General features: G+C 45.4%; 1 protein-coding gene across 17 annotated transcripts in view; it reads right to left on the bottom strand.

Annotated features, from left to right (window-relative positions):
• ZFR2 (zinc finger RNA binding protein 2) overlaps positions 1 to 19,598 on the bottom strand; it is a 119,852-nt gene that overhangs the window by 15,550 nt on the left and 84,704 nt on the right. For all 17 annotated transcript variants that reach the window (XR_012896744.2, XR_012896743.2, XR_012896745.2 and 14 more), the window contains 4 exons: positions 16,820 to 17,004; positions 9,769 to 9,940; positions 3,169 to 3,310; positions 1,753 to 1,850 (listed from right to left, as the gene is read on the bottom strand). Coding sequence is in view for 13 of the 17 variants with exons in the window: in XM_075903327.2 (XP_075759442.2) it covers positions 1,753 to 1,850; positions 3,169 to 3,310; positions 9,769 to 9,940; positions 16,820 to 17,004 (597 nt within the window). In the remaining 4 variants the exon portion in view is untranslated. The remainder of the gene's footprint in view (positions 1 to 1,752; positions 1,851 to 3,168; positions 3,311 to 9,768; positions 9,941 to 16,819; positions 17,005 to 19,598) is intronic.

The raw sequence follows: 19,598 nt of genomic DNA, 5'->3' as shown, positions 1-19,598 counted from the left end.
CCTGTGTGTGTGGGGGGAGAGCAGGAGCTGGAGGTAACTGGGTTTTAAGCTGGCTCCACCGTGCCGCCCGTACCCACCCCCTGACTGCTGCCTCTAGTAGAAGCAGCGGGGGGAGCGGGGGAGCAGGGGCTGCTGCCATGAAGCAGCCCCTGTGTGCGGGAGGTCCCACCTTCCCACTGAGACCCCCACGCACAGGAGCTCTGCCAGCTGGGCAGGCAACTCAGCTCAATCCCCACTCACGCTGGAGCAGGACCAAACTTTGCTGCAGCTCTGCAATTTAAAATGCAGTAGGAGCCAGCTCCTACTGCCTCTTAAATTGCAGAGCTGTAGCAGGGTTTGGTCCCACACCAGGCGCGAGCCAGGACTGAGCTGGGCTGCCTATTGACTACTCAATCAGGTTGGTCAGGCGAGACTTGCCCTTGGTGAATCCATGTTGCCTGTTTCTGGTCAGTTTCCTCTCTTCCAAGTGCTTTAAAGCAGTTTCTTTGAGGATCCCCTCCATGATTTTTCTGGGGACAGAGGAGAGGCTGTAGTTCCCCGGATTTGCTTCCTTCCCTTTTTAAAAGATGGGCACTATATTTGCCTTTTTCTAATCATCTGGGACTTCTCCTGATTGCCACTCGTTTTCAAAGATATTGAGTAATGGCTCTGCAATCACATCAGCCAACTCCCTCAGCATCCTTGGATGCAATAAATCCAGCCCCATGGATTTGTGTATGTCCAGCTTTTCTAAATAGTTCTTAACCCATTCTTTTTCTACTACGGCTGCCCAGCTCCGCCCCATACTGTGCTGTCCAGTGCAGAAGTCTGGGAGCTGACCTTGTTCGTGAAGACAGAGGCAAAAAAACCTTGGGTACTTCAGCTTTTCCCACATCATCTGTCACTAGGTTACTTCCCCCATTCAGTAAGGGTCCCAAACCGTGCCTGATCACATACTTATTGCTAACATGTCTGTAGAGACCTTTCTTGTTACCTTTCACATCCCTTGCTAACTGCAATTCCAATTGCCCTTTGGCCTTCCTGATTACACCCCTGCATGCTGGAGCAATATACTGAAATTCTTCTCTAGTCATCTGTCCAAGTTTCCACTTCTTGTAAGCTTCCTTTTTGCATTTAAGTTCACCAAAGATTTCACTGTTAAGCCAGGCTGGTTGCCCTTGCTCTTCTTACTGCACATCGGGATGGTTTGTTCCTGAGCCTTCAATAAGTCTTCAACATACAGCCAGCTCTCCTCATTTCCCTTCCACTCATGTTAGCTTCCCAGGGGATCTTGTCCTCCAGTTCCCTGAGGGAGTCAAAGTCTGTTTTTCTGAAGTCCAGGGTGTGTATTTTGTTGCTCCCCTTTCTTCCTTTGGTCTGGATTTTGAACTCAACCATCTCATCATCACTGCTGCCCAGGTCGTCACCCATATCTACTTTCCCTAGTGATTCCTCCCTGTTTGTGAGCAGTAGGTCAAGCTGAGCATAGACCCTGGTCGGTTCCTTCAGCACTTGTACCAGGAAGTTGTCCCCAACATTTTCCAAAAACTTCTTGGATTGTCAGTGTACTGCTGGAGTTGGAATGTGCACACAAGGATTTTTGGTCATTATACAGAAGATGCCTCTAATAGCATCAGTTACACTTTGATTAAACCTGGTCAGTTCTGCAGCACGAGACTGTGTCTTTCTTCCCACTGAGTCCTTCCTTCTACTGGATTAGCAAGTCAATGGGAAACTGCACAATACATCTCAGTGCTTGGGAAAGCTCTTTACCTGAAACCATTTAGCATGACGAAGGGCGGCCAATGATTCTAAGCATTTCTCTTGACTCAAAATATCACAGGGTTCATGCTGAGATTCTGCTGCTGCTTCTAAGAGGAAAGAAATACATGAATGTCTCTTTGCACAACTTACTTACCAAGCTTTTGTGACCAAGAGTTGCTGTGAAAAACCAGAAGACAAGTATGATTTTTTGTTAATAATAGCTATCAAACTAGCACTCAGTTTTCTAAATCATATCCACTGACTGAAGCCTTACTGCACTGTGATTAGAAATCATGGTCTCCTCAATGAAAAGCAAGCAGACTTTTTCAAATGATAGAAATGTAGCCGTGTTAGTCTGGGGTAGCTGAAGCAAAATGCAGGACAATGTAGCACTTTAAAGACTAACAAGATGGTTTATTAGATGATGAGCTTTCGTGGGCCAGACCCACTTCCTCAGATCAAATAGTGGAAGAAAATAGTCACAACCATATATACCAAAGGATACAATTTAAAAAAATGAACACATATGTATGTACATTGGACAAACATCTCAGACACTTCGCCAAAGGATTAATGCCCACAAAACAGATATCAGGCAAGATCACAAAGAAAAAACAGTTTCTTGCCATTTTAACCAGAAAGGACACTCTCTCAATGACTTAACCACCTGCATTCTGCTACAAAGACCTTTTACATCTGCACTTGAAAGGGAATCCTCTGAACTGTCATTCATGTTAAAATTCGACACTCTCCAAAAAGGAATGAACAAACACTTGAACTATCTTACCCATTACCAAGATAGCTTCCCCAATTATCACCTCTAATACCATTAACTCACAAACATCCCACTCTCCCCACCTCTAATATCATCAATTCACAGACACTTACCTTCCTTCCTCCCCCCCCCCCCCCGCATCCCCCTCCTGTTCTGAAATGTGATTTGTCCTTTTCATATGTGTTCATTTTTTTTAATTGTATCCTTTGGTATATATGGTTGTGACTATTTTCTTCCACTATTTGATCTGAGGAAGTGGGTCTGGCCCACGAAAGCTCATCATCTAATAAACCATCTTGTTAGTCTTTAAAGTGCTACATTGTCCTTTTTTTCCAAATGAGAACTCTTTCAGAAAGCATTGAGAGTAGCACAAAATCTGTATTAGCAGATTACAGCAGTTAAGTCTGTAGATTTACAGAATTAAATCTCTAACACAGCTAACTCGATCCACCTCCTGTCTCCCCATTCAGAAAGGCAAAGGGAAAAAGCAAGTTTTAGGAGGATTTCAGCCTTCTGATTCTGTCACTTTGGAATTAGCAGATGGTATCAAAATGTCTGCTCTATCATAGTTATTTCATTTTTAAATTATGAACTTAGTACATAAAACCTTTTACATACAAAATCATTTTAGACCATCAATATTTACTCACCCTTGTCAGCAGAAGCATCCTCTCTCATAAGAGGAGATGTTACTAAAATTGTGACCTGCATTTTTGGTTCCTTGCACGAACAGATGAGTATACTCGCTTCCCCAGAATTAGACGAAACTTCATACTCCTCTTCAGTTAACATCTAGCAAGTTAAAAACAAAACCCAACTTGTTTCACCTTCAAGTTCATGTGCCAGCTTTATCCCCACACTCCACTATTAAAAAGTTATTTGGTGAATTTTTAGTTCAATTAGTTAATACAGTTTAAAAGGTAGGAATGACATAGCGCAGTTACAATTACATTAGTAGGAAAGATCTTTTAGTGGCCCAACTCCTGTTGGTGGAAGGGATAAAACATTCCAGCTACACAGAGCTCTTAGTCTGGAGAAAGTAAACAGTGTCTGAGTTAAACACAAGGGCTACGTCTAGACGCTGATCTTGCGGAAAATAAAGCCTTTTCCAAAAGATCCCTTATCCCTTATTTCAAGATCAACGCCTAGACTGGTGCTTTTTTCCGGCAAAGCTCCGTGCAGAAAAAAGTGGCAGCCATTTTTATGCTAATGAAGCGGGGGAGATTTAAATCCCCGCTTCTTTAGCAATTGCGATACGTCTAATTTACATCCCTTTTATGAAAAAGGGATGTGGTCTAGACGTAGCCAAGGTGTGATAGTTACGTTGAAGGGGCTCACACATGTCATAGGACACTACTTTAAATGAAGTGGGCAATTAGAGGTTAGCGGGCAGTAGGACGTGCTACTGGTTTTATGGTTTAATCTGACAATTTATGTGTTGTGGTGGGGCAGCTGCCTCACACAGGAAGGAAAAGGGGTCAAAGAAGCCCTCATAGAAGGTGCGCAGAACCCCAACCAATAAGAAGAGGGCTTGTAGAGCCAGCCAATAGGGAGAAAGTTTGTTAGGGCAGCTAATCAGGGTGAGCGAGGACCATACAAGAAGGGCTGCTCAGTAGAGCAGAGGGGAATCACTCCCAGGAGAGCAAGGGAGGAGAACTAGCTGAGTAGCGGGCAAGCCTTGGTCTCCCCTCCTTTTGCCCTCACTTGCCATTGAGAGGAGTGACTGGAGCATGGACTGCAACTTGTCACTAAGGTTGGACTAGATTAGAGATAGCTGGTTCCCCTTGAAAGAGAGAGGATGGAGTGGGCCACAGCCAGAGGACTGTGTCCTAAAGAGGATGCCGCAGTCCTTGAGCTGAGACAGGTACAGTAGTCGTCACAGGTACAGGCAAAACGCCACCTACAGATGGCACACTCAACTACACAACTAATTTCCAAGACAACCAGCAGAAGACACCAATGTGGTAAGCACAACCATTACAGTGGCTCAAGTATATAACTGAATGTGTCCAGCAGAATTATGAATTTAAATTCCTAGGCTTTTCTTTTGAAAGTATTCTACAAGTTTCCTTTGAGGATGAGTACTGAGAGATCAGACACAGAGACATCTATATCATGAGCCAAATCTTTTCCAAACTCCCTCTTCTGGCTTTCAAACAACCACCCAAGCTCACTGAGCTCATCAGCAGAAGCAAACTCTGATCAGACCAGGACACACAAACTCAAAACAGCACCAGACCCTGCCAAAACATGTGCAAAATATGTGGACATATCTCCACTGACACAATGATCAGTATCACCTTCAATATATATTTCAAGATCAGTGGATCCTAGAGATGCCTGTCACAACGTCTGGTGTACCTCATCCAGTGTATCAACTGCCCTAACAACTATCTCTTTCTACTCAAAAGAATCCCACATAACTCTTTCAACAGGTAAGCCTGGGAGCTAAAATTCACAGCTCTGCTGGATACTAAAAATCATGAAATTAACAGGCACTGGTTTTATAGCTTATTGTAACAATTTGCTGCTAACCTTTAATGGCCAACTTCCTTATCAGTGGTCTCCTACCACATATGTAAATGCTGTTAGCTTAGCAATCTGTTCCACCTTGTATTTAGTTCACACACACTATCTTCTCCAGATCTGAGAAAGAGCAGGGTATGGCTTGAAATACAGACCTTTTCACCAACAGAAGTTGGTCCAATTGAAAAAAGCCTCTCACCTACCTTTTCTCTCTCATATCCTGTGATCAGTACACTATCTATAACACTGCAAATATCATAGAATCATACTACTGGAAGGGACTTCAAGAGGTCATCAAGTCCATTTCCCTGCCCTCATGGCAGGACCAAGCACTATCTAGATCATGCCTGACAGGTGTCTGCCTAACCTGCTCTTAAATATCTGGAGTGATGGACATTCCACAACACCAGTAGGCAATTTATTCCAGTGTTTAACCACCCTGACAGAAAGTTTTTCCTGATGTCCACCCTAAACCTCCTTTGCTGCAGTTTAAGCCCATTGCTTCTTGACCTAGCCTCAGAGGCCAAGGAGAACAATTTTTCTCCCTCCTCCTTGTGACACCCTTTTAGATACATAAAAACTACTATCATGTCCCCTCTCAATCTTCTCTTTTCTAAACTAAAGTCCAACTCTTTCAGTCTTCCCTCATAGGTCATGTTTTCTAGACCTTTAATCATGTTTGTTGCTCTTCGCTGGACCTTTTCCAATTTCTCCACATCCTTCTTGACACAATACTCCGACTGAGGCCTAGTCAGCACATAGTAGAGCGGAAGAATGACTTCCCGTGTCTTGCTCACAACACTCCTGTTAATGCAGCCCAGAATCATGTTTGCTTTCCCCCCCCCCCAACAGTTTCACTCTGTTGACTCATGTTTAATTTGTGGTCCACTATGACCCCTGCTGAATCCGTTTCAGCAGCTCCTTCCTGGACAATCACTTCCCATTCTGTATGTGTAGATTAATAGGCAGCATATCAACTTTTTTGTATGCCCTTATTGACCACTTTTTTTTAGAGCCCTACCAGTGCACCTCAAACTTGACATGCAGCCCTTCGCTCTGCCTCACCACCCCCAAACACAAGATACAATTCTGTGGTGACCTGGAAGCTTATTTTTGCCCTCTTTGACTCAAGGAATATTTTCAACGTGCCATTGAACATTGCAATGACCCAGAGGATCCTTTCTACCAACATTACAATAAGAATTCTACCTGGACTCTTCCTGACTGCCGAAGGACGGTCTGGACCTCTACGATGACCGATTCCACGAATGTGCACAAACATCATCACATACGACATAACCTCAACCGTTCAGAACACAATGCTATCCACAGCCTTAAAAACAACTCTGACATTCTAATCAAAGAGGGCACCATGAATAGGTCAGAGTATGAACAGAGATGGCCAGGCAACGCACCCACACCACATTCCACAGGTCTCTTTCCTCTGATCTCACTGAGGAATAAAAAAATAAACTACACCATCTGCTCAAGAAACTCCCTGCGACAGCTTGGGACCAAATCTATACAAATACACCCCCAGAGCCCTAACCAGGAGCACTCTATATGTTACCCAAGATCCATAAACCTGGAAATCCCGGATGTCTCATCATCTTAGGCAATGACACCCTTACAGCAGGGTTATCTGGCTATGTTGACTCTCTCCTCAGAACCTATGTTACCAGCACTCCTAGCTATCTTTGAGACATTACTGACTTCCTGGTGAAACGACAGTGTATCAGGAATCTTCCTGAAAATACTGTCCTGGTCACCCTGGATGTAAAAGCTCTTTACACCAATATTCTACACAAGGCTGCATTACAAGCTATCAGGAGTAGTATCCCTGATGATGCCACAACACACCTGGTGACTGAGCTATGTGACTTTCTCCTCATCCACAACCAGTTCTGATTTGGGGACAACTTATACCTTCAAGTCAGCAGCACTGTTATTGATACCCACATGGTCTCACAATATGCAACATTTTTATGGCTAGCCTAGAACAATATTTCCTCAGCTCCTGTCCCCTAGCATCCCTCCTTTGTTTACGCTACATTCATGACATTTTCATCATACAGGCTCACAGGAAGGAGACCCTTGAAGAATTCCACAGGGATTTCAACAATTTCCACCCACTATCAACCTCAGCTGTGACCAGTCCACACAAGAGACCCACTTCCTGGACACTACAGTATAAATAAATGAAGGTCACCACTTAAGTTCTCTGTAAGTAGCGCATCTGCGTGGTCATACAGCAGTTTTCTGAGTTCCACTCAGAAATTAAAAGCTCCCAGGCAGGCAGAGAGTTCAGCTGACTGGCGGGAGGAGGGGTGTCCTCTTGCTGAGCAAACATCTACATGGGGCTGGTCCGTGCTTGAAATTGACCAGCTCCCAGAGCAGGTAAAAAGGGAGATAAGCAGGGAATAAGTAGCTGGAGGAAGGGAGGGAGGAAGTAAATAAGTAATTGGTTGAGGGGGAAGTCAGATCAGTTGAAAAGCCCCATCTGCATGAGGAGAAAGAGAGAGAGAGAGGGGCAGAAACTCAGCACTCTCAAGCCTCCTAGGAAAGAGGAGATAAGGGGCTGACTGCCTGGGGAGATAAGGGGCTGACTGCTTGGGGGAAAGGAAGGGTGGGTGGCTGGGTGCTGGCATCTGTGCAGTGAGGTGGAAGCAGGGGGCAGTCAGCCCCTTATCTCCCCAGGAGTTTCTGACTTGCTGCAAATGCTCTGTCTGGTTGTGTTGGAGGGGGAGAAGCAGGCTGCATGGAGTGGGGGTGTGTGACAGGATATTTGCATGATTACATTTGAAACAAAGTTTACATAGGTGTTAATGTCTTAAGGTAAGAAAGAAAGAGATTCTTTTAACAGAATTTTTTTGGAGTGTTGCAGATATCTAAAACTCTGATCTTAATTTTTAAAAATCCGGTGTTACTAATTAAATCATGGTATATTGTATTGCATTAAGGCCAGATCTTTGCTATGTGGTAGAGTTTTGGCTCTTCTGAGTCAGAAGTAGCAAGTACTAGCTTGAGCTGTTAGAAAGGCTGATGATGCATGTACTCCAAGGGTAGTATACATTTTCTTTTTTATTTGATTTCATATTAAATATCGTAAGCATTGCTCCTTGTTAAATATCCCTTGTTTTAATATATTTTCTTCCGCACATACTGACTGCTTAAAATGTGTGTGTGTGTTTTGTTTGCATTGGTGGTGCACATCCACACACACACCTCAATATTGGTAGTGCACATAAGAAATTTCAACCCGCCCAAGAATAGAAAATGTTGAGGGAACACTGCTCACCACCCTATACCAGAAGCCTACTGACCGCTGTTCTTACCTTCATGCTTCTAGCTTCCATCTAGGACACATGACACAAACAATTGTTTACAGCCATGCCCTAAGATACAACCGGATCTGCTCTAATCCCACAGACAAAAACCTACAATATTTTTATCAAGAGTTCTTAATCCATCTGGGGAAGTGTGGAAACAGACTGACAGAGCCAGATGAGTACCCTGAAGTCACCTACTTCAAGACAGGCCCAACAAGGAAAATAACAGAACACTACTGGTGATCACCTACAGCCCTCAGTTTAAACCCCTACAGTGCATCATTGACAATCTACAATGATCCCTCACTCTCACAGACGTTGGGAGACAGGCCACACCTTGCCTATAGATAAGCCGCCCAACCTGAAGCAAATACTTACCAGTAGTAACACATCACATCACACCTCTGATACACTCACTTAGAAACCCAGCCCTGCAACAAACTCTGTTGCCAACTGCACTGAAGGATAAATAGACATAAATCAGACCTCAGGAATACTAATACACATAAACTTGTATGGGAACATTTTAACCTCCCTGGACATTCAGTAATGGATTTAAAAGTAGCCATCCTTCTACAAAACAAATGTATCACACAATTACAGAGGAAGAGAAGAATTGGACTTCATCTACAAATTCAACACTATCAACTTAGGCTTGAATAAAGATCTCAATTGGTTAACACACTAAAAAGGCAATTTTCCCTCTTTTGATATTCATATGAAATGTTGCGAATGAAACAGATCCACCCTGACTTAATTAGCCTAATTAACACTGGTCCTACAATTGTCTGGAAACTTTTTTTGCTGATATATATACCCCAGATTCTGCAATTTCCATTCCAACTCATCTGATGAAGTGTGTTTTACTAGTGAAAGATCATCATGACCTACTAAACTGTTAAGTATCTAAGGTTCAACAGGACTCTTCATTTTTAGTTACAGACTTACACTGATATCCCTCATATTTTTTACTATGCAGAACTCTGTCATTATAGTATTAAAACTTTCCTGAGCATGAAAATTATGTCGAATGGTACTAGCTTTGTGATGTCAACAAGAGCCTGTAAGGACTGAACTAAGTCACCCAAAATTCATTTCATGTGGGCAAAGAGAGAAAAAAAAACCAGTGCAACAAGCCATTATGCTACCTATTACTATAATGGAAATTAACATTTTGAGATGGAATGCAGAAAATGTCCAGCACACATTCCCTTTTGCAATGCCTATTGATGAAGGTAGGAACAGTATTTTCCATTTTGTTTTGTACATCACCTGGCATATTCTTCATCTTCAATAAGCAGTACTGGATTACTCTGTGCTCTAGGTATACTTTACCTGACATCTAGTAAAGAAGAAACAGTCACTAGAAATCAAAGAAGGAAGATCCATTCTTACCGAAAGTTGCTTGGGCAGCTGCTCTGTGATATTTTTTAAAAGCTTGTGTGTAGGTTTCTGGGCAGAGAGTAGGATAAGATGAACATTCCTATCTCCTTGGAGCAGAAGCCCTTTTGCCAGAATGCCAACTCGCATTACACCTTTCAGAATTCGGGGAGCAGCTTCTGCCTTCCTGTTGTGGAGAGAAGCCATGTGAAGACATCAAACAGAGCTATTTACATGGAATCTGAGTCTTAAAATCTACCAGAGGGATTAAGTTCCCTGTAAGCTGTGCAGCTGCACAGTTAGTGCCACACAGATGCACCAGGCACCTGCACATGGCAGGGAAGAGAGCTGCCCGTCCCCCAACCTGTTATGGCCATCAGCCTGCCTTGGCTAGGGAGGGATGGCCTGAACCTAGCGCCACCCCCCTCCGTGGCCAAGCTCTCCAGCCCTGGCTGGAACCTGCCAGGGCCAGAGGAGGGGCAGTCCCAGCATTGCCATGGTGGGGAGAGATGCCTTTCACTCCCAGCCCAGGTGCTGCTGCGAGGAGAGAGAGATGGGGGAGTTCTCTCTGTGATGCCTCCCCACTCCATGCCTTATGAAAACTGGCTTGTGAATATGAATATGCATAACTCCAAGATGCTTTATGCAAAACAGGCCGAGTATCAGCGTTACAGCTGGACCTGTATATACTGTTTCTGTGTATGAATCAGTCTTGTATATGACGTTGGAAATATGAAGTGTGAGTCTGTTTATAATTGTAAATGTGCTAATGAGAACCAATAATGGTGTCCTGGAAGCCTAATGGCTCAGTGATCAACTCAATGACTTGTATGTAGCCTTACTTGTCCTGTAAGTGATTGGTCTAGAAAAACATGTCACCACACCACCTGCTACTGAAGTGGGTTTTGCCCATGAAAACTAATGCCCTAATAAATCTGTTAGGGTATGTCTACACTACCACCCTAGTTCGAACTAGGGTGGTGGTAATGTAGGCAACCGGAGTTGCAAATGAAGCCCGGGATTTGAATTTCCCAGGCTTCATTTGCATAAAGCCGGGCGCCGCCATTTTTAAATGTCCGCTAGTGCGGACTCCGTGCCGCGCGGCTACACGCGGCACGGACTAGGTAGTTCGGAGTAGGCTTCCTATTCCGAACTACCGTTACTCCTCATTTCAGGAAGCCTAGTCCGAACTACCTAGTCCGTGCCGCATGTAGCCGCGTGGCATGGAGTCCGCACTAGCGGCCATTTAAAAATGGCGGCGCCCGGCTTTATGCAAATGAAGCCCAGGAAATTCAAATCCCGGGCTTCATTTGCAACTCCAGTTGCCTACATTACCACCCTAGTTCGAACTAGGGTGGTAGTGTAGACATACCCTTAGTTTCTAAGGTGCCACAGGACTCCTCATTCATTCCGAACCTGGTATTTTTCCATGGAAGTGGGGGATGTAAAAGAAAGGATTCCCACCCTGGGGAAAAATCTATTTAAGCAATGGGAAACAATCCCCTTTTGTCTTCAGCTAGGTTTTGAAACTGCCTCCTCCACTCTAAGAGGAAACAAAGAACTTTGAAGTGCTGGAGACCCAAATCAAACTAAGGGAAGATTACTCACCTTGTGCAGTAACTGGAGTTCTTCGAGATGGTTGTCCCCATGGGTGCTCCACCTTAGGTGCGCCAGCACCGTCGCATCCACCAGTTGGGAGATTGTTAGTAGCAGTGCCCCCCTGGCTAGCCGCACGCGCTAGGCTCTGGCGCGAGATGCCTGGTGTATGTAATGTGCATGTACAGCCAGCCGGCTCCTCGGTTCTTCTCTGATCCGGACCCAAGCAGAATCCAAAGCAGAGGGGAGGAGGGTAGAGCACCCACAGGGACAACAATCTCAAAGAACTCCAGTTACTGCACAAGGTGAGTAACCTCCCTTTCTTCTTCAAGGAGTGTCCCCTTGGGTGCTCCACCTTAGGTGACTAAAGAGCAGTATCAGTGCTTGGAGGTGGGGCCTTCGGAAGGCCTGTTTTGGCTACTGAAAGTACTGAGCAGCCGAATCGAGAGTGTCTGCATATGATTGGATGGCATAGTGATGAGTGAAAGTGTGAGCGGAAGTCCATGTGGCTGCCCTACAGATCTCATCAGTGGGGATACCGCAGAGGAAGGCAGCGGAAGTGGCCATTGCCCTCGTGGAATGGGCACATAATGTCGAAGGAGGCTGTTTGTTGAATATGGCATAAACCATCCTTATACAGTCTCTGCGGACATCGAGGGTGTGCAGATCCCTTTCCCTGTCATCACTATGAGGTTTACGAAAAAAGACAGGTAAGTAACTGGTTCATTACAATGGAAAGAGGTAAGTACTTTGGGAAGGAATTGTCCTTGTCCTTCCACCTTGTCCTTGTGGAAGACTGTATAGGGCAGGTGGGTCATAAGTGCGCCCAACTCTACCACTCTTCATGCAGAGGTAATTGCCATTAAAAAGGCCACCTTCATGGATAGCTGGAGGAAGGAACATGTTGCTAGTGAGTCGAACAGTTTGCCCATTAGTACCCTTAGTACTAGGTTAAGGTCCCGTGCGGGGACTGGTTCTTTAGTTGGTAGGAAAGTATTGCGCAGACCTTGCATAAATCTCTTGACTGATGGATGAGCGAAAACCGAGTGATCCTGTATAGGTGAGTGAAACGCGGATATGGCTGCAAGGTAGACCCTGACAGAACTGAGGGATAGACCCGAGTTGTGAAGATGTAGTAAGTAAGGCTGTCAATTGACATGCTTTAATGCTTGAGATTAAAGCAGGGCAGGATTAACGCATTAATTTTTTTTAACACATTAATTGCAGGTGTTAATGCTGCACTGCCCCTTTGAAGTGTCGCTCCAGTGCTTCAAAGGGGCAGCACAATGCAGAGCCCAGGACCAACTGGGGAGTCCATAGCTGACCCTGGGCTCCATTGCCCCTTTGAAACACATGGAGGCGGCATTTCAAAGGAGCAGCCGCCTCACAGCTGAGCCTAGGACCAGCTGTGCAGCGGCTGCCCCTTTCGAACACTGCCTCTGCATGTTTCAAAGGGGCAGTGGAGCCGGAGTTGACCCTAGGTTACAAGGAAGTGCCACATGGAACCCAGGGTCAGCTGGGGACTCCCCAGCTGACCCGGGGTTCCACTGAAATGCCGCGCAGAATGCTTTGCGCTGCCTCCTGGAAACGCCACCCCAGCGCTTCAAAAAGGCAGCGCTGCATGGAGCCCGGGGTCAGCTGGAATCCCCTAATGCTGCGAATGAGACAGATCCACCCTGACTTAATGAACATCGAGGGCAGACTGAAGTGCAGTTCTAGAGATTAGAGAGCCCTCCTTCATCAAAGGTTTGTATTGTTCTCTTTTGTTGTCTGGTAGGATTTCAATAAAAGTCGACAACTGATCAAAGATACGATGTGTATATTTGGAAAGAAGCACTACATAGATGGTGATGTGTAGTTGGAGGCTGGCAGAGGTGTATGCTCTCTTGCCCATGGCATCGAGCCTCTTCCATTCTCTGTCATAAGGGGTTGGCCGCATGGCCTGCTGCTTACCCCTTTGGTCTCCAGCTTCTACTATGAGCGAGTTCAGCAGGGAATGGGTGGAAAGAAATTCCACATCCTGTGGGGGCGACATAATATTTTTGATCAAGTCTCTTCAATGTTGGTGGGATTGTCGCTGGCATTTTCCATAGAAGCTTAGCTGGGTCCATCAATGCCTCATTCATAGGTATTGAGAGTCTGGTTTGCACTGAGGCATGAAGGATACTAGTTAACTTATGCTGTGTAACTTATGCTGTGTATCCAGAGGACTGGAGAGGGATATTTCCAGTTTGTCAATTACCCACTTAAAAAGGTCCTGAAAGGACTTAAAATCATCCTCTGCACCCGTTATTAATGGGGATGTAAATGTCTCTGCCAACGAGGATGGAGAAGAGTGTAGAGGTAAGGGGCAATGTGAGGGCTGTTCCACCCCTGTGGTCTCCGTGTCGTCTTCGCATTCAGAGAATTCAGACCTGTTCAGCAAGTGTAAGCTAGGGGGTTTAGGTTTGGCAGATATATGATAAAGATGCTCTGCTTGGGGAACAGGCTGTTGTCTGAATGTAGCCCATGGGTCCCAATATGGCCAACTTAGGGGCATGAATGGCAGTCCCCAGCGCTGCTGCAACTGTTGGGGGTGTACTGGTTTCGGTAAGGAATTCTTACACAGAGTAGGTTGAGGTAAGTCTTCCTCCTCAGAGTCACTGAAGCATGGTGATAAAGCTCCATGAGTAGCGGAAAATGAGGACTTAGAACTAGCTTGGGTGCCTGGGGCACCGAGGCTATAGAGAACTCCGCCACTGTGGTGAACTGCGGAAACACAACAGGTGGGCCCACTGGCAGTATAGCGCTGTGGGGGGGTCGGTGCTGGCACCGGGAACGTACTGGGCGCTTTCGAGCACTCGGTCAGTGCTGGCTGCTCAGTGGGCGTGCTGCTGCTGCTGCTGCTGCCTCCGATCGCAGGGTTGTTGGCGCCCGCTTTTTTTCTGCCAGTATTTTAGCCGGTGCCGGAGCGACAGCTTTATGCATCGGCCCCTGCTGTGCGGCTGTGTGAGGAGGGACGATATCCCTGTTTGTGGTCACAGCTTTTATGGGAGCCAGAACCTGAACTCTTAACTGCTCCCCCTTGATGGTGTAGGGGCAGCAGTGTCAAGTCTTGAATTTGTCACTTTCCTCACCAGGGATGTAGACCCAGAGGAAGAATGAGACCTCTTCCTCACTGAGGGAGTTTTCAGTTTGGTGCTCGGTCTTTTACCTGCAATAGCCCTCTTACCTGCCTCTGCCCCTGGTGGGCTATGCCTGAGGGGAGAGTTTAGGGGGGCATCTGAAGGAGGTTTCAGTGCTATCTCCATCTGCAACACACGGAGTTGTAGCTGCCGGCTCTCCTTGTGCACTTAGTTTCTTGCGGTCCTGACAGTGCTCTGTATTGTGGTCCTTGTCCCAGACAGCAGATCCACAGAGAGTGTCCATCTGCTACAGCTACAGAAAGACCACAGCCCAGACACTTTTTAAAGCAGAGGAGCCGGGCATGACCTGAGTTATATCTTGAACAACGGCAACCACTATCAAAGCGGGAACGCCGCCTGATGGAGATCCTTGGGTTTTTTTTAAGTGAATCGTGTCAATTCAGTTGGTTATTAATTGAAGTTAAGGCTAGCTGAGTAGCTGAAAGGATGGAGAAGGTTGAATGTGAGGGTGACTGCAGATCTGCGACCGAAGCCGGGGTAGTCAGAGAAGAACTGAGGAGACGGCTGGCCGCGCATGCACATTACATACACCAGGCATCTCACGGTAGAGCCTAGCACGCGTGGCCAGCGGGGGGACGGGTGCTGCTACTAACAATCTCCAACTGGTGAGCACAGCGGCGCTGGCGCACCTAAGGTGGAGCACTCACGGGGACACTCCTCGAAGAAGAAGAGTTTGTCTCTGATTTTATGTGGATTCCTGAAATAAGAACAGTTATTTAAGGTATGAATTTGCATGTAATAAATTTCTTAGTGAATTAGAACTAGCTATGTGTTTTCTATGCATTTTAATTTAGTTACTTACTTTGATCTGTTTTCACCAGCAACCACTTAAATATGACTCTGTACTTAATAAAATAAAAACACTCTTATTTACTATCAGACCCAGTATAAAAATTACTTCCTGGAGGAACCAACCACTGGGCATCTCTCTCTTTCATGGATACAGGGGGCTTACCTGATGAGCTTTCAATGAGTAAAAAACTTTTACACAGAGAAAGACTGGTTTATTTAGGGGTCTGATTCCTTTCAGGGGCTGGTTTCCTGGGTGCTGAACCCTAAAACTGCATCCTCCCTAAGGTGAAGTGTTTCAGTGTCTGCATTGCTCTGCAGAGGGGCAGTTACCCCAACTCTGTGTCATGTCTAGGGGAGACTAAAGGATATAGCCCATCAGGACAGAGTGGTAAGGAACCCCAGAGAGCAAGAAATTGGGTGTTAGTGGCATGATCAGCACACTGGGAAATAATCCCAAGGGTCTTCTGTGACCACATCCTGCCCCACTTCCTCCTCGCAACGCCCTTTTTTTACATCAAACCCTTCATCCCCAGCCCAGAGCCCACATCCCCGGGCCATGGCCCCCACACTCCTGCACCCTCATCCTCTGCTCCAGGCCTGAGCCCCCTCCCACACTCACAAGAACTTAGTCCCAAGCCTGACACATGAATTTTGTTATGTGCACTAATATGAAAATTTGTGTGTCATACATAAACTTTAATTCCTTCCACTAACAGGTGGAAATCATTAAAGAGATGGAGATAATTAAAGGGAAAATTGCACAGGGACCCCCAAAAATAGCTACATAGCAGAAAGTTAAAATGCAATAAATAATATAATTAAGGCTACTAAAGTAAATGGCTGCACTGTATTTATTAAAACAGAAGAGCACTAAAATCTCCATGAAATATTTTGGTTCTGCTGAAGCACAAATTCACTGAAGCAACTTTAGTGATAGGTCTATTATGAGTTACTTCACAACACATTTGCCATTTGATTGTAATTTTGAAACCTTTCAGTTAAACCTACAGGAAAGAGCCCTCCAGAATTTGTATTTAAAATAGCATAAAGATTTCACTACCATTCCATGTTTAAGCATTCAGGAGAGAGTATTTTTGGTGCCTCTACTAATATTGGTGCCAAGTGGTATAGACAACTGGAACATTTTCTGCAGGAATTGGACATTTTTGTAACCCTTTGTATCTAGTTTCAACCAGTGTTGCAGAACAGAATACACAAATTAATGCCCTTGTGATACATGCATTAATGTATGTTGCGATCGCCATCCTTACTACTATTTAGGAAAACCACATACAGATGCGAAAAAGAGTGAGGGAAGGATTACTTTTGGCCATTTTAAAACTTATTTTGCTGATGTGGCCTTCTTACCCATCCCCTTGAACAGGCTCTGCTATTCTGTGATGACAACTTCCTCAGAACTCCAAAAGTGTCACCCTGTCTGCCCCAACACTGCAGTAACTATCTATGGAAAGGGACTATGGAAAGCTTGTTACCCTCTCTCTTCATCTTCCCCTCTTTCAGATTCTTGCTCTGTCAATGAATCAGAGACGAGCTTAAGGGCACGTTCAGAATGGGAGACGATCTTCTGGACGGCCTGCAGCTCTTCTTCTGTTGGGTAGATGATCGAGTGCTTTGTCATGATGTAACGGTCATCAGAAGAGTCTGGTCGTCTAGAAGGCTGAAAAACAGAAAATGGCAAACTCTATCATCATTTGGAGGGTGAGAGAGGAGAATGAAAACAATTCTTAGCAATACTGCCACTATTAGACATCCTATGCACATTTGTAACTATGTGAACAGATGCACAAGACTACAGGAAGCTACCTCGAATATTTTTAAATACAGAGGTGGGGTAAAAATATTTTAAATAAATAAATAATGGAAACAATTAAAGAAATTCCAGCAAACAACTGGATTTTTGTCAAGTCTCATAAGGTCTGGCTAGAAAAGCAGGAAGGAAAATTTAGCTGCTGCATAAAGTGAGAATCAATCTGCAGTGTTCTTCCCTCTAAATTAGTATTGCATTAATGTGCAGCACTAGAGGATGCAAAATTCTAAGAGGCGAAATCTTGTAAATCAAACTATAAAAGCTTATGTCTTGACCACACGTCATGAATCCACAGCACCACTTGTATCCTATAGACAGCTCAAATTCCAATTTTCCTTCCTTCAATTTCCTCTGAAATTTCAATAGAATAAGTGTTTCCTGAAGAGTCGTTCAGTGTTATTATGCACTAAACTGATGTCATGTTCCAACTTAGAGGAGACCATGTTTCAACGCTACGCTAAGTGAATTTGTGGAAGTTGGGGATTTGAGGATTTATTTGGATGAAAGGCTTGAAAAAGCTTCAATATGATTGGTATATAGTACAGCAGCATGACCAAGACCAGTAGAAGGAGCTGAAATTTGTACTCATTTTCCAAGTTCTCCAGCTGCAGTGGTTAATGAGCAATCTCATGAGCTTTCCTAGCCAGCTTTCTCAAGTCATGTTGCATACAGATTCACATTGACTATGAAGACCTGCCAACCCCAACAGTGAGTACAGAACAAATCACTAATCAGATCTCCACATGTGACACGCTGTAAAAATCTCGTTTAAAATCTATCAGGTGGCTTAATACAAAGTGACACCATTATACCTCGTACCCAGAGAACTGGGCTAGTCAGTAGATACAGATTTGACTAAAGAGATACAGTGAGAGCTGTAATGAACCTCCCAATTTCCAGTGATGAGATACATAAAAGTCTGCCTCACAGACTCAAACAAAAAGAAATCTGACCTCCAGGTCAGACTGCCTGAAAAATGCTTGAGTTTGAAAAGAATTAGGAAACTATACTAAGAAAATTTTAAACATTTAAAAAAATATTTTAAAAAGACAATCTTTCTAAAAGTGCACCAAAAGACTGAAAATAAAGTTTTCAGCTACCAATTTAGGAGAAAGATTAGATGGCTAACAAGTTTGCAACTACCTTGAATGGTACTTAGCCATCCAATCTTTCTCCTAAATTGGTAGCTGAAAACTATTTTCATTCTTTTGGTGCACGTTTAGAAAGATTGTCTTTTTAAATTTTTTACTTTTAATTTTTGTCTTTTTGGTCTTAGATTGGGGGGAGGGGGCCTGCTGTGGGTGCCATGAGCCGAAGCTAGCCGGGGTGGCCTGCCGCATTGGCCACCTGCCAGGGGGACTGGGATGTGGCCTGGTGAGGGGGGCAGGATGCTGGGGGGGCAGGTAGTGGGCTTGCTGGGGGGGGGCTTAGAGCCGGTGCTGGTGGGGGTGCCTGGTGAGGGCCCGGGAACTGCAGGGGGGCTGGGATGCGGCCTGGCAAGGGAGGGCAGCCTGGCAAGGGGAGGCGGGCTGCTGGGGGCCTGAGCTGCAGGGGCATCCTGCCTGGGAGGGACCAGGCTGCGACTTGGCGAAGGGGGGGGGGGGACAGACCGGGGGAGGGGGGACCCGGGATGCAGCCTGGTGAGGGTGGGAGTCTGAGTTGGTGGGCAGCGTGCTGGGAGAGCTGTGAGCCGCACGGCGCAAAACCAGGTAGGCCAGGAGGCAGGCAGGCGGGCTGGGTGCAGGAAGTGGCAGGGGTGGCCTGCCGGGGGGTGGGGGCTGGAAGATGGTGCTGGCGGGGCAGCCTGCCTCATTGGGGGAGCCAGGCGGCAGAGCACACGTGCGCTCACCTGTAGGAGCCTGCACGGGAGGGGAAGTTGAAAATCCCGTAACTGCTTAATAGACAGACTGTCTAATGAAGCTCACTGGGTTCTGTATGTGACAACCACCACTTCAATAATCTGCACATAAACGGGACATATGTAAATCTGCAAACAGATTAAAATATGAAGTACTTAGAAAGTCTGGCTACGAATTTTTCCAATTTAAAAAGTGATTTTTCACAAGTGCTTGTTTTATCTCCTGCTTCTGTAATGCACTACCCACTAATGACAACACAGTATGTCACATACTCCACTGCAATATGGAGTCCTCGCTGCAGATCTCAAGTGGGCGTGTGGACATATGTGTAATCTTATGGTGATTTCTTGGCCCAATATAAAAGATTTTTAAAAGAAAGGGTGAGTGTCTGGATGCAGGACACAAATAAGAATCTTACAAGACTGATCAAACCTTTGGATCGCTACCCCTTTCTACTTCTCCATGTAGGAACAAACAATACTGCCAAGAATGACTTTGAGCAGGTCAAAGCAGATTATGTAGCACTGGGAAGAAGGATCAAGGTGTTTGAGGTGTAAGCGGTGTTCTCGTTCATCCTCCCTGATG

This window comes from Pelodiscus sinensis, chromosome 32, assembly GCF_052426305.1.
Source record: "Pelodiscus sinensis isolate ZL-2025 chromosome 32, ASM5242630v1, whole genome shotgun sequence".
Classification (NCBI taxonomy): Eukaryota; Metazoa; Chordata; order Testudines; family Trionychidae; genus Pelodiscus; species Pelodiscus sinensis.
This window is presented reverse-complemented; position numbering and strand designations above follow the sequence as displayed.